At 44.3% G+C, this 14,797-nt stretch overlaps 1 protein-coding gene across 2 annotated transcripts in view; it reads left to right on the top strand.

The window, feature by feature from the left end:
* Nucleotides 1-14,797, top strand: part of RASA3 (RAS p21 protein activator 3) — a 161,841-nt gene that overhangs the window by 91,789 nt on the left and 55,255 nt on the right. For both annotated transcript variants that reach the window (XM_066577243.1, XM_066577239.1), the window contains exon 5: nucleotides 7,047-7,123. In XM_066577243.1, the coding sequence (XP_066433340.1) occupies nucleotides 7,047-7,123 (77 nt within the window). The remainder of the gene's footprint in view (nucleotides 1-7,046; nucleotides 7,124-14,797) is intronic.

The raw sequence follows: 14,797 nt of genomic DNA, 5'->3' as shown, positions 1-14,797 counted from the left end.
ATTTTCCCGTAATGCAAATGAATGGCTCCCCATTGATTATAAGTTGTTCTGTTGGGTTTGCCAGACAAAATAGTGCAGACGAATATTATTGCTCCCACTGAACCCTCAAAATGTGTCTTCACTAAACTTCATAGCTCCCCCTAGTGGTGGTAAACAGTTAGAATTCTACAGCTATGTAAAGATTAGCAAGTGATTTGGAGTGTTATATATATATATAACTGCCCTTCCCGCATCAATTATTAAATCGGCACAGAATTTCTGAAGTATTTTTCAAAATCGTGCATTGCAATTGTATTTAGACAATGGGGAAGTACATATATTGCCAAGCGTTGGTGCCGCAGTGCGACACGTTAGTTTGCCATGTAATCAAGATGGCAAAATATGCAGAAATAATTATGATGGAATCAACTAAAACTTTTCTAATATGTAACCAACAAGTGCAGCGTGTTTTAGTTCTTACACCAGGCGTGAATATAGTCAGTTACACCCTTCATTTGTGAAATCCCCCTTGGTAGTTGCTGCCCTCATAGACCATATTGTCTGGATGACTAGCTGGCCAAATTTACTAATGAGGGAATTTATTCGTCTTACAGGATTTGTTTAGATCCCCTTACAAATGCGGTTCTGTTCTGGGGAAATGTGCACATTCCTGAGATGGTCTACTTAGACTTATCACAGGACAGACTTCATTTAATTCTACCTAGATGAATCAGAAAATGGGGCACAATTATGCAAAGTATTCATGCCAATGGTTTTTTGACACTATTCACAGAATTTCCATATGACTTTACAGGTTCTGTATATTGATACTTACAGCTAAAACGTTGCATTAAATCATGCATTAAATCATGGCTGTTTCAGCAAATATTCCAGTCATGGGCATGGCTGAACTCATTTTCTAGATCCTTTATACCCCACAATATACAGTCAAAACTTTAGTTTTGGTGGTTTCCAATTTCCCCGATTTTTCCAAGCCCGAATTTTGCCTCTAGTCTCCACCTCCTGATGCTGAAACGCTACCAACCTTCTCCAGCATCACTGTGGGCGCTAGTAGTGTAATGTAAGTGGCCATGTTTATCCAGATAACACAGTGATAACTTAGGACATATAACACAGTGATGTCACCTGCAATCCTAAGTAACACCACAGGTAACACACAGTGATAACACTGGGGACAGATAATGTCACCTGCAGTTCTGTATAACACGGTGATAACGCTGAGGACAGATAATGATGTCACCTGCAGTCCTATGTAACGCCACAGATAACACACAGTAACATGTTTAATGTTCATTTATTCTTTACAGAAGTCATTTATATTTATCGGTATTAATAACTATATTTAGTTTCTATTAAATGTGGTTTGTTGTGGGTTTTTTTGGAAAGTCTAGAGCAGTGATGGCGAACCTTTTAGCGCCCGAGTGCCCAAACTGCAACCTAAAACCCACTTATTTATCGCAAAGTGCCAACACGTCAGGGGGCGGGGCTTATCATGACGTATGATTTTACCCCCGTCGTTCTAAAAAAGACAGGGCCACTTCAAAATAGACAGGTGCAGATTTTGACTGCTTTTGGATGCGGAAATACTGCAGAATGTCCTTAGTGGAAATTTCTGTGGAAAATTCTGCGGCATTTCTGCATCCAAAAAGTAGTCCGAATCTGCACCCTGTCTATTTTGAAACAGCCCTGCCCATTTCCGCCACATGTAAACATACCCCAGTGGTAATAGTGACACCCCCCAGCAGCCTCAGCGGTAATAGTAACCCCCACATCACAGCGGCCCCAGCGGTAATAGTGACCCCCACCCCACAGCGCCCCAGCGGTAATAGTGGCCCCCTCACAGCGATAATAGTGACCCCCACCACACAGCAGCCCCAGCAGTAATAGTGACCCCCAGCGGTAATAGTGACCCCCACCACACAGCAGCCCCAGCAGTAATAGTGACCCCCACCACACAGCAGCCCCAGCGGTAATAGTGACCCCCACCCCCAGCGGTAATAGTGACACCCCTCCCCCCAGCACCCCCAGCAGTAATAGTGACCCCCACCCCCCAGCAATAATAGTGACCCCCACATCACAGCGACCCCAGCGGTGATAGTGGCCCCCCACAGTGGCCCCAGCGGTGATAGTGGCCCCCCACAGTGGCCCCAGCGGTGATAGTGGCCCCCCACAGTGGCCCCAGCGGTGATAGTGGCCCCCCACAGTGGCCCCAGCGGTGATAGTGGCCCCCCACAGTGGCCCCAGCGGTGATAGTGGCCCCCCACAGTGGCCCCAGCGGTGATAGTGGCCCCCCACAGTGGCCCCAGCGGTGATAGTGGCCCCCCACAGTGGCCCCAGCGGTGATAGTGGCCCCCACAGTGGCCCCAGCGGTGATAGTGGCCCCCACAGTGGCCCCAGCGGTGATAGTGGCCCCCACAGTGGCCCCAGCGGTGATAGTGGCCCCCACAGTGGCCCCAGCGGTGATAGTGGCCCCCACAGTGGCCCCAGCGGTGATAGTGGCCCCCACAGTGGCCCCAGCGGTGATAGTGGCCCCCACAGTGGCCCCAGCGGTGATAGTGGCCCCCACAGTGGCCCCAGCGGTGATAGTGGCCCCCACCCCACAGCGGCCCCAGCGGTGATAGTGGCCCCCACCCCACAGCGGCTCCAGCGGTGATAGTGACCCCCACCCCACAGCGATAATAGTGACCCCCCCCAGCGGCCCCCAGTGCATTAGGGACACCCCCCAGCAGCCCCCCATGCATTAGGGACACCCCCCCCCCCCAGCGGCCCCCCAGTGCAGTAGTGGCACCCCCCCAGTGCATTAGGGACACCCCCAGCGGCCCCCCCAGTGCATTAGGGACACCCCCAGCGGCCCCCCCAGTGCATTAGGGACACCCCCAGCGGCCCCCCAGTGCATTAGGGACACCCCCCAGCGGCCCTCCCAGTGCAGCAGGGACACCCCCCCCCCCCAGCGGCCCCCCCCCCAGTGCAGCAGGGACACCCCCCAGCGGCCCCCCCAGTGCAGCAGGGACACCCCCCCAGCGGCCCCCAGTGTAGTAGTGACACCCCCACAGTGCCCCTCCCGAGACCCACATACTTACCACCACCTCCTCCTCCTCCTCCTCCTCCTTGAAGCTCAGCTTCTCTTCTGGTCCCAGCATGCATATTAACTTTTTCTTACCCACTTCTGCCTCAATAGGTAATTCCCAGAAACCTGATTGGTTGTTTGGTGAATCAGCCAACCCAAACAACCAATCAGGTTGCTGGGAATTGCTGATTGCTGCAGAAGTGGGGAAGAAAGTGTTAATATGCTCCCGGAACACACACTGACACACACGCTGCTGGACGCCTCCCCCCTCCCGGCGGAACCAAGTAGTAGGAGACGTCGGGGCAGGGGGGAGAGGGATTCCTGCTGCACACTGAAGTCAGTGTGTGCCGGGATCAGCGCAGCTAGCAGTGCCGTTTGTGAATGCCGGCAGGGAAGCCGCGGCCCCTGCTGGTATTCACAAGTGGTGAGCGGCCGATGGGGCGCGTGCCAGCAGGGAGGGCTCTGCGTGCCACCTCTGGCACGCGTACCATAGGTTTGCCACCACTGGTCTAGAGTAAATTAATTGGATTTACATTGATTTAAAAAAACAAAACTGTGTCTCCATGTACACCATACGTGAGAAGGGGACAAGAGTATGTCCTACCATATTGGTGACATGCATGATATTTTTGCTGAAGAAGCTGGTACATTTGGCAGAAAGTGTTAACTCTGAGGTTGAGGTATGTGAGACCTGAGGAAATGAGTAATGCATCCTCACATGACTCTACCAAGTATACGTTTGTAGTGCCTGTCCATGTCATGTCTTGTCTACGATGTGTAATATTTGTTTACATAGTAGTTTGGTATAACTTAGGGTGGTTTTATATCTGTGCCCGGGGTTCTGCTTTTCTGCTGTGTTCGGGGGGCAGAAAAGGGGAATCCCGGCAGCCGAATGGCTCTGTCTCAGGATAGTGCAGAACGGACCCCATTGACTATAATGGGGTTCTTTCAGTTTCTGCTCAGTTGCCTGGCTTTTGGACAGCGCTTTTTCTTCCCTTGTTTTGAGCCGGATCTGCAGTGGTTCCTCCAACCAGAGGTTCCAACATGCCGATTGAAGCTGCTATATTGCATCAACTGTTGTACAGGCAGTTGTAGTTGTGCTTCTCATATAGCATATGCTCTTTATGAGGTGGTAATTCTATTTGTATTCTTACAGAATTTTCTTGCTGGCATTGTTCATTACTGAACACACAATAAGCACATGGCTTTCTGTCTTAATGGGGTTGTCCCATGGAAAATATTATTTTTAGTTAAATCCAGCTTTTAATTCTAACCTTTTCTCTTTTAATACTTAAAAAAAAGTTTTTATTTCCATATAGTCTAATACCAATATTAATATAGCACCATCTGCTGTTTCTATTGAAGAGACTTCCTCTGTCCTTACCTCCTCAGTAAATATTTCCAGGGTGGTCACACCTACTCGGTCTTGCTTCTCTGCAGTAACAATGTCTCGCTCTCATCACTCACCATCTCTTCTGACATCAGGGAAGATGCAGCAACTTCAGAAGCAGCCGCTCACCACACCAGGGATAATTAATCATAAGCTTTATTTGTATAGCGCCAACTTATTCCGCAGCGCACATACCCAGTGGGCAGAAACACTTTATTCTTAATAAGTGTAAAAATGTTTATTATGGACTGAATTTAACTTTAAACAATATTTTTCGTGGCGCAACCCCTTTCAATGTTTTAGCAAATTAGAGCTTGCCCTAAAACTGTATCCATGCAATTCATTCTCTTCTGTCAAGGAATTGTAAAGAAAAAAATCTCTTTACTAGTTATCGCTGTACTTCAGAAAGCTGGGTGGCAGCCAATAGAGCTGCAATTAGTGCTCCTACAGGGGTTGTCACACGCTCTTTAAAAGTAGCTTTCCATGGGATGACGATCAGATGCATAAGCGCCTGAGAGTCGTACCAGCGACCAACACTCCTGTGCTTTCACACAGGAGCGAGAGTCATTAGGTGAAAGAAGACTAAGTGCTCAAGAGGTCTCTTCTAGCTGTCCACCTCCATTCGCTGTGAACAGGTAGTCGTTAAAACATTGAGCGACTCCTGTTTACACTGAGTGAGAAGTCGCTCTTTGTTTGCTTCATTTCAGTGAGCTGAATCGAAGCTGCTAGTGACTACTAAGCAATTTTTTTGCTCCATGCCCTGCTGTTGACTCTGTGTATATGGGGCAACTATCGACAAAAAACGCTGTTTTAAGCAATTATTCAGGTGAAGGTATAAAGGTACCTTTTAGATGCCTGATTAGTACCTGGGCCAACACATACACTATCGTTCAAAAGTTTGGGGTCACCCAAACAATTTTGTGTTTTCCATGAAAAGTCACACTTATTCACCACCATGCGTTGTGAAATGAATAGAAAATAGAGTCAAGACATTGACAAGGTTAGAAATAATGATTTGTATTTGAAATAACATTGTTTTTACATCAAACTTTGCTTTCGTCAAAGAATCCTCCTTTTGCAGCAATTACAGCATTGCACACCTTTGACATTCTAGCTGTTAATTTGTTGAGGTAAGCTTGTGAAATTGCACCCCACGCTTCTAGAAGCATCTCCCACAAGTTGGATTGGTTGGATGGGCACTTCTGGCGTACCATACGGTCAAGCTGCTCCCACAACAGCTCAATGGGGTTCAGATCTGGTGACTGCGCTGGCCACTCCATTACCGATAGAATACCAGCTGCCTGCTTCTGCTGTAAATAGTTCTTGCACAATTTGGAGGTGTGTTTAGGGTCATTGTCCTGTTGTAGGATGAAATTGGTTCCAATCAAGCGCTGTCCACTGGGTATGGCATGGCGTTGCAAAATGGAGTGATAGCCTTCCTTATTCAGAATCCCTTTTACCCTGTACAAATTTCCCACCTTACCAGCACCAAAGCAACCCCAGACCATCACATTACCTCCACCATGCTTAACAGATGGCGTCAGGTATTCTTCCAGCATCTTTTCATTTGTTCTGCGTCTCACAAATGTTCTTCTTTGTGATCCAAACACCTCAAACTTGGATTCATCCGTCCACAACACTTTTTTCCAGTCTTCCTCTGTCCAATGTCTGTGTTCTTTTGCCCATCTTAATCTTTTTCTTTTATTGGCCAGTCTCAGATATGGCTTTTTCTTTGCCACTCTGCCCTGAAGCCCAAAATCCCGCAGCCGCCTCTTCACTGTAGATGTTGACACTGGTGTTTTGCGGGTACTATTTAATGAAGATGCCAGTTGGGTACCTGTGAGGCGTCTGTTTCTCAAACTAGAGACTCTAATGTGCTTATCTTCTTGCGTAGTTGTGCAACGCGGCCTCCCACTTCTTTTTCTACTCTGGTTAGAGCCTGTTTGTGCTGTCCTCTGAAGGGAGTAGTACACACCGTTGTAGGAAATCTTCAATTTCTTAGCAATTTCTCGCATGGAATAGCCTTCATTTCTAAGAACAAGAATAGACTGTCGAGTTTCAGATGAAAGTTCTCTCTTTCTGGCCATTTTGAGCATTTAATTGACCCCACAAATGTGATGCTCCAGAAACTCAATCTGCTCACAGGAAGGTCAGTTTTGTAGCTTCTGTAACGAGCTAGACTGTTTTCAGATGTGTGAACATGATTGCACAAGGGTTTTCTAATCATCAATTAGCCTTCTGAGCCAATGAGCAAACACATTGTACCATTAGAACACTGGAGTGATAGTTGCTGGAAATGGGCCTCTATACACCTTTGTAGATTTTGCACAGAAAACCAGGCATTTGCAGCTAGAATAGTCATTTACCACATTAGCAATGTATAGAGTGCATTTGTTTAAAGTTAGGACTAGTTTAAAGTTATCTTCATTGAAAAGTACAGTGCTTTTCCTTCAAAAATAAGGACATTTCAATGTGACCCCAAACTTTTGAACGGTAGTGTAGGTCTGGCATGTATCACAAGTGACCTATCCTTTTGTTTCCACTCATCCAACCGTTACCTCTAACATGTCATGCTTTACTCTATTTCAGGGGAAGGTTCACTTGGAGCTCAGGTTGAGTGAAGTTATTACAGACACTGGTGTTATCTGTCACAAGCTTGTAGTCCGGTAAGAAAAATCACATTTCTACCCTGTGAAACTGATAATTGCAAGAATATATCACTGTCAAATGTCATTTAAAATTGGTTGTTACAATTAATGAGTGCTACAACAGTATACAAGTGAATATGGGAGATCAAAGTTCCCCATTCACGGGTCCTACAACTTACTAGCACCAACCTCCCTCTCACTCGGAGTGTTGGAGAAAGGAATGGAGATTTTTCAGGCAAAGGGTCATGGGACATAGAAAATGAAGTACTAATCCAGGAACAGTGAACCTATTAGAAAATGACCTATTGTGATGACGTACATTAGATTTTAAAATGTTAGTCTGTCCCCGGATTACCCCTTTAAATGACAGCTGAATTGTAGATTTTGATTCATTTCCTTTATTTGTCATGGATGTTCCTTTATTGTCTTGGATCCTTTGATCCTATAACGGTACAGGTATTCAAGTTTTGGGGAAATGCTTTAAATAGGCTCTAGCATGAAGTGCCTTCTCTGTCATAGAATGGACAGGGCATATTGAAGCACAATGTTGTGGTCAAACAGCACCTGCCACTCTCTATTCTCTAGTGGGTCTTTGTGGCTGAACCGCATGCCACCTCGAGTCATGTGTATTTTAGTCATCTCTCGGGACTTCCTCTAACACTTTCCCAAGCAGAACTGAAGCATCTTTGACTTCTGGTGTTTCAAGGAGAAGATCTACAAGTGTTATATAAAAAAAAATAAAAAAAAATGTTCATGGAAAAAGGTTTGAAATTGGAGTCTTGGAGCCTGCAACTGCCAGTTTTGGGTGTGACTATTGCCCATGTGAGTAAACCATTGTCAACTTCACACTCTTAACCGCCACATCTGGTTGTCAACGACCCTTATATGTAACTTAAGATGCTTTTAGACCGAATTATTATTGTTCACTTTTGCTCATTTGAACGTGAATCGACGGCTGATAAACGTTCACTTTTCGTTAGTTTTATCCAGGCATCTTTGGCTCACTCACGCATTGTTCGGCTTAAACAGCGCTCATTCAGTCATTCTCATTCATTCATACAGCAAATGTGAAAGTCTGATTCTGAACGATTCTTGTTTCAATGTGCCAACGATATATCTGCCTGCATGAGAGCGAACGAGCGAATGATGAAGTCACTTGTTCAAATGATGATCAGCTTGTCTAAAAGGACCCTTCACCACAGGTCATTGTAAGCAATGTGGTGCATTCACGCTCGTTGTGGCCTGCTGCTAGCTTCAAATAGAACACAAGAGCGTGAGTGTGCCATGTTACTTACATTGATGGTTCCCCCATTAACTGTCATGCCTGGGGTTGTTACTCACAGCACCAGTAGGGCACAGTCTAACTAAAGCCCTGAGAGTCGCTGCATGTCACATTCCTACGTATGTATGTGTGTATATGTGTATATGTGTGTATATATATATATATATATATATATATATATATATATATATATAAAATATATATAAAATATAAAATATATATAAAATATAAAATATATATAAAATATATTATATATATATATATATATATAATTGTCACCGTAGCAATGAAATCCTTTTTCAACTTTAATGAAACTTGTCACCGAAAGGACCAAAAATAATAAAACTTAGCTTTTATTGATTTTTAAATAATAAAAAGGCGTCCTTATATTTTCTCATATGTGCTAGAAGTCACACAATAATTAAAAACAGTAGGGCTTAGATATATAGATGAACACTGCTCTGTCCCAACAATCTAGGTGCATTAGCCGGGAATCGAACCCGGGCCTCCCGCGTGGCAGGCAAGAATTCTACCACTTCTACCACTTTTGTATTCCCTGATGTCTTTTTCTATCCAGGGTTACTCAGATTTCTATTTGTCAATGACTTACACCACCAGATGTTTATTAAAGTGTGGTGAAGCACTCACTGTCAATGACCTTGAACACTTTTAATTCTCTATCACAGGGTAGGCCTGATGTCCTCTGATTAGTCACGGTACAGTGATGTCTGTTAATTTACAGTCAGTAATATTGTACCTGACACACACATTTACTAGTACTGTCGTCCCATTTATAACAGTTGCTCATTAATATTGCTTGGGTCGTATTTGTTCTTATTATTTCTAGAACAATATCGCGGTGATTGATTTATATAGAAATCACCCCGATATGTCACCATTAGGTGTTAAGTCCGGAGTATGTTTTTGTATAACGCAGACCCAAGCTTATATTGGCTTGATACTCTATGGTATTCCCTTATGCCTATGACTGATCGCATGAGCCATTCATTTCTTATGGCTCATGTGATTATATACCAAGGTTAATTGCAACCAGACGACAGTTTCAGTGATTATCAAGGATAGAGATAAGTTGTTCCAAATAATAGTGTGTTTTCAATATGTTCTCTCTCCTACTTATACATAGGCTCTATTCCGGAGAGATGATGCTCCCACTTGTATAAGTGATTATTACAGGTAGAACGTATATAAGATGAATAAAGACAGTGGCTGCATTAAATGGAACAGCTGCAGTATTCATCTATGAGCTACTCATCCTTCAGGATTTAAATAGCTGCAATAAAATGCTCTGTCCCAAAATATAAAATATAAAATATATATAAAATATAAAATATATTATATATATATATATATATAAATATAAAATAATATAATATTTTTACTTTACTGAAAAACATTATAGACTATACTTTTCAATACATTGGGGTCCCACAAAGAAAAAAAACACATTATGTGCTATATGGTAAATGAGTCATTTGGTGACGTGCAACTGTATGGAATATAGTTTTATATGTCAGGGATCTACTTCTTCATATACACGAAGGATGTGGGACCCTTCTAATGCATTAAATAACATATACATGAATATAATGCTGTAGTTTTGCAGTAGCTTATCCTTATTTGCAATTTTTTTCCTTCAACCTTCAGCAGTCAGCTGCCACTCCTATACCAACAAATAACCCATTTAATGTGTTAATTAATTTGCTCTGATAGGTAAAATTTTAAGCCCCATTTACACAGGACAAATGTCGGGCAAATGATACCCGACACTCATCCCCGCACATACTCGCTCTCGTGCTGTTGCACAGGAGTGAGTATCGTTGGCTTGCAGCGGAGCGGCTGGAGGAGATTTCACTCCTCGCTCCCCCACCCCTCTCCATTCACTAACACAGCAGTCGTTCAGTACTAAACTGCTGCTGTTTACACTGCATGATCACCATTCAGCTCATCATCCATCGTTTAGGCTGAATAAAGTCCTGAAGGATGATCGTTCAGTGTAAACAGCAGCTGCTCAGTACTGAACGGCCACAGTGTTAAGTGAATGGAGAGGGCCGGGAGAGAACAAGGAGAGAAATCTCCAGCCGCACCACCTTCCTGTTGGCCGCTCTGTCAGAGAGTCAGCGATACTCACTCCTGTGTAACCGTTCAGGAGCAAGTATGTGTGGGGATGAGTGTTGTGGGGCTTTAGTATTGGGACATTTGGGGGGAAAAAAAAAAGGAAATCCTACCAACGTGCTGTAAATTGACTATGTTTTAAAACGTTTTTCAGTGGTTCAATTAATGGTGGTTAGAATGAAAAGATCAGTCGGCTGTCTACTATGGCTGTCTACTATTCTCCTGAATGTTCCCAGTTGTCTTGAGCTAGAACCTTGGTTGCTCTAGGAGAGACTATTTTGTTCCAGGGGTGTCTAGAAGTGACTCACCTTATTTCCATATTGCAATATGCATGCTTGCTCACATGCCCTTTATGGAGGATTTTGCCCAACTGATGTTGCACCAACCTTGTACTCAACCCTTGCCAGCACATCATGGCTTCATATACCCAAAACTTGAGGGGGTTTTCAGAGATTTGTACCCAGAACCAAACCACAAATGTTTATCTAGACCGTACACGCAAACAGAGTTTGCAGTTGTAAGTAAATCATTGGTGTTTACATAACTTTGGACCATTATTTGAATAAGGTTGCACATCTGCATTGGAACCATCGGACGGAGGTCCATCCAAAAGCCAGGCAGCTATGAGGAAAGCAGGCAAACCCGAATATACTGAATGGGGTTCGTCCAGCGCTGTTCGCATCCATCCAGAGACAGAGCTGTTCAATTACGGGGATTCCCCTTTCCTGCTCCCCGAATGGGAAAGCACCCTAGCTAAATTGATAGGACCGAGGTTGGAGTCTGTGGTGACCACAGTTGTATCAAAGAAGGCAGGGAAAGTCAAACTGTCATTCATGGCCATACTTTTTCTTCATCTTTTTTTTGGTCTTAACCCTTTCTAATCCAATTTGTATCCCGGTTTTCCTAGGAGGCTTACTCTTTTTCTGTCATTACACAACAGCGCTATATGCTGGCTTAAGCCAGTACTGCATGAGGCGACACGTTGGATAGGCTCCGATAGCAGAGAGGCTGGCAATATACAGTAAGAGAACCCCAACGGACGACTTCCAACATCGGAGCTGTACAGCCTTAAATCATAATCTCGTCAGACAGTGCATTGGAAAGGGTTAATCTGTGATTTGTGAGGATTAATGTTCCCTTCACTGTGTTTTAGAAATCTGGAGGGTTTTTTCTTCACTGCTTGTATTCACAGGACTTTAAAAATCTGTATTTTGGTATTCATAAATCAGAGTGATGGGATAGCTGAGGTGACGCGGTGTACAGCTGTAATTAACATAATTAATTGTACATTCAATACTTCAGGTTTCAGTTCCAGTTCCCCAGTTTTTGTTCTGGTTTCCATTTCTATTCATTTTGGTTTGTATGAAGCACAGCTTGCAGGGGCTGGTGAGTCATCCAGAGATTGCCAGGCTGATGTAGGGTACCTGCTGCTTCCTGCTCCACACATTGAAGATTACTTATTCTTCCAGCAGTTTAATGTTCAAATCCTGCACAGCTCCCGATCTCTCCTGAGCGTCCTTAAAGGGGTAATCTCGGCACAGACTAAGGTTTTAAAATCTAATTTACATCATTACATGAAGTCATTTTGTAATAGGTTCACTGTACCTGGCCTGACTACAGTCTTTCTATCTCACATGAGCTTTTGACCGAAAAATATCTCCACTTCATCTGACATCTTGCTTGCATTTGCTACTTCCTTCTCCAACTTCCTGTGAGCAGTGCATGATGGGAGGATTGGGGAGGAAGGACTGGGCTGTACTGCTGATGTACAGTTCAGCGTGCTGGACGTTCCTGTCTGTTGGCTTCAGCAGCTTTCTCTGGCTCTCTCAGTGAGAGGGAGGTTGGTGCCTATAAGTTGTGGGACCTGTGAGCTGGGGGCGGAGCTACAGTGCTGACCAGGAGACCAGCTCTATGCATGCTGGGAGCTGTAGGTTAACAGTCTGCTGCTGTGTTTACTGTGGTAGTGATGCATGTAAACACAGCGGCAGATCGGCAGTTGCACGGGACGAAGAAGAGGGTCAGGGGTGGCAGATAAAAAGTACAGGTTGTTTCTACTTTGTATATTTTTATTTTGTGCCCAGAAAACCCCTTTTATGATGGCTCCAGCCTAACAGCTCTGGCAGTGAATGTAGGTTGATGTAGCGGGAGAAGACAAGAATCCCTCATCACTTATCTAGGCAGAGGAATCTTAAACCCATATGTTACCCTTGTTTAAAACTGGAAAAAATGGCGAAATAGAACTTTGGAACTTTCATTTCAACACTTTTAGACTTACAAGGGACATTCGCTACATGGGGACATGTTTTATAATGTCGAGTTTTTTATTTTCGTCTTGTATTTAAATCATCAGAATATGCTACAGTGACTCGTTTAGTGTTTCCATATGTGGCTATTGAACTGTCCATATGAGACATTCTTTTCCAGTGCTGTGCTGCCTTATACACTGCAATAACAAGCATTTGTCTAAACCGTGAAATGTGAAGTCCAAAAGCCACTGTCCTAATCCACCCTAAATAGATCTGATCTTTGTTGGACTTAACACTTTAAATGGATAACCTTAATTGGCAGCTGACAACCTGTAGCTAAGCTGTCTGATTTAATAGACCAGAAAAGATCTAAATAGATACTGGTTTTTAAAAGATTGATTAATTAAATTTCCATCTTGTGTTGGGTCACTGTGTCCCATTTAGACACATAGATTATCGCTAAAAAAAAAGATGTCTTTTGAGCGATAACCGTTGTCATATACAGCGCAAGATGATCGCTCAAATGTTGAGTGATCACCTTGCGCTCCAAGTAGAGGATGCAGAAGACAAGCGGGACCGCTTGTCTTCTGCATCCAGCTGTTCCCTGCTCGGAGCGCCTGCTGTTATACAGCCGGGCACTCCGAGCAGAGGATGCAGAAGACAAGCGGGTGTCCACACTTGTCTTCTGCATCCAGCTGTTCCTTGCTCGGAGTGCCCGGCTGTTATACAGCCGAGCGCTCCGAGCGGGGTATGGAGAACGCAGCTGGACCGCTCTGTTCTTCATACCCAGCCTGTCATCAGGGAGCGGGATACAGCTGAAACAATAGTATTAACTGTATCCTGCTGTGAATCCCTGATGAGGCTCATTGTTTCCTTTCTGCACGCTGAAAGACAATGATGAGCGAAAGGATAACGAAAACTGCACGATGTCAGTGCAGTTACACACAACGATTATCGCTCAAAAGATGGCTTTTGAGTGATAATCTTATCTAAATGGGCCTTAAATGTGCAACTACACCTTGGATAGAACATGCTTCAATAACCTTAAATGCAGGGCTTTAGCGTTGGCCCATGATTTTTGCTTTGCTTTTTAAATGCTCACTAACTTTTTAAACAATTTGTGCTTATGCGATAGGCAATGTGTTAACTAGCAAAAGTGTAAATCCCATGAAATCACAAGGTAATCCATTACCTAAAATAATGGTTTGGTGACGAAAAATAGCTGAAGTGTTGGCCATTAGGATTCTCTCTTTTTATTTGCTGTCCACTGCTTATTGTCAAGTGAGGCCCATCTCTGGCAAAAGGGATAACAAACGGAAGAACATACTGCCTGTAGAAGTTTATGGGGAGCAGAATGAGCAGCTGGAGAGAGAGACTCACATTGTCGTGCCTGGAGTTAATCGTGATTTACGGTGTAGAGCTACTGGAATCACATATACACTGCTTAGTACTGCTGTAAACTGTCCTTCATGATGAGGTTGTACTTCTATGCCTTAGGTCGAATGCACACGGGTGGGTCTGATTCCGCCTGCGAAAGCAGACCCTGTCCACGGCCAGTATATCCATGCATACCTGCTGTTTCCTCTTTTCTTCTGTATGGTCTGCACGGCGACCCGTCGGACATGCGCAGTACTGAATTTTTTTTGAAACTGGCTGCTTTTCTTGCGTCATCGCCTAGCAACGATGCACAATCCGCAACCCTTCTGCAATATCATTGCGGAAGAGCTGCAGATTGGACGGCTTCCATTGTCATCAATGGAAGTCTTCTGCGTGGAATCCACGCTGGAAAAGGATATGCTGCAGTTTTCCCCTCCGCGAGCGGAAAAGTGCAATTGATTTTCACTTGAGGACATGGAAAAGCAATTTTGCATAGCATGTCCATGGACAGCATCTGCTGCAGAATCCGGAGCCCAATGCTTGCTCCAGACTCCACAATGCAAATACTACCGTGTGCATTGGGCCTTACAGACTGAGAGCCGAATCTGCAGTTCTCTGTGTATAGAAGACAGCATGACCACTAGACTCCTTCCA

Source organism: Eleutherodactylus coqui, chromosome 1, assembly GCF_035609145.1.
Source record: "Eleutherodactylus coqui strain aEleCoq1 chromosome 1, aEleCoq1.hap1, whole genome shotgun sequence".
NCBI classification, from domain to species: domain Eukaryota; kingdom Metazoa; phylum Chordata; class Amphibia; order Anura; family Eleutherodactylidae; genus Eleutherodactylus; species Eleutherodactylus coqui.
The sequence above is the reverse complement of the archived record's forward strand: the minus strand, read 5'-3'. Positions and strand labels throughout refer to the sequence as shown.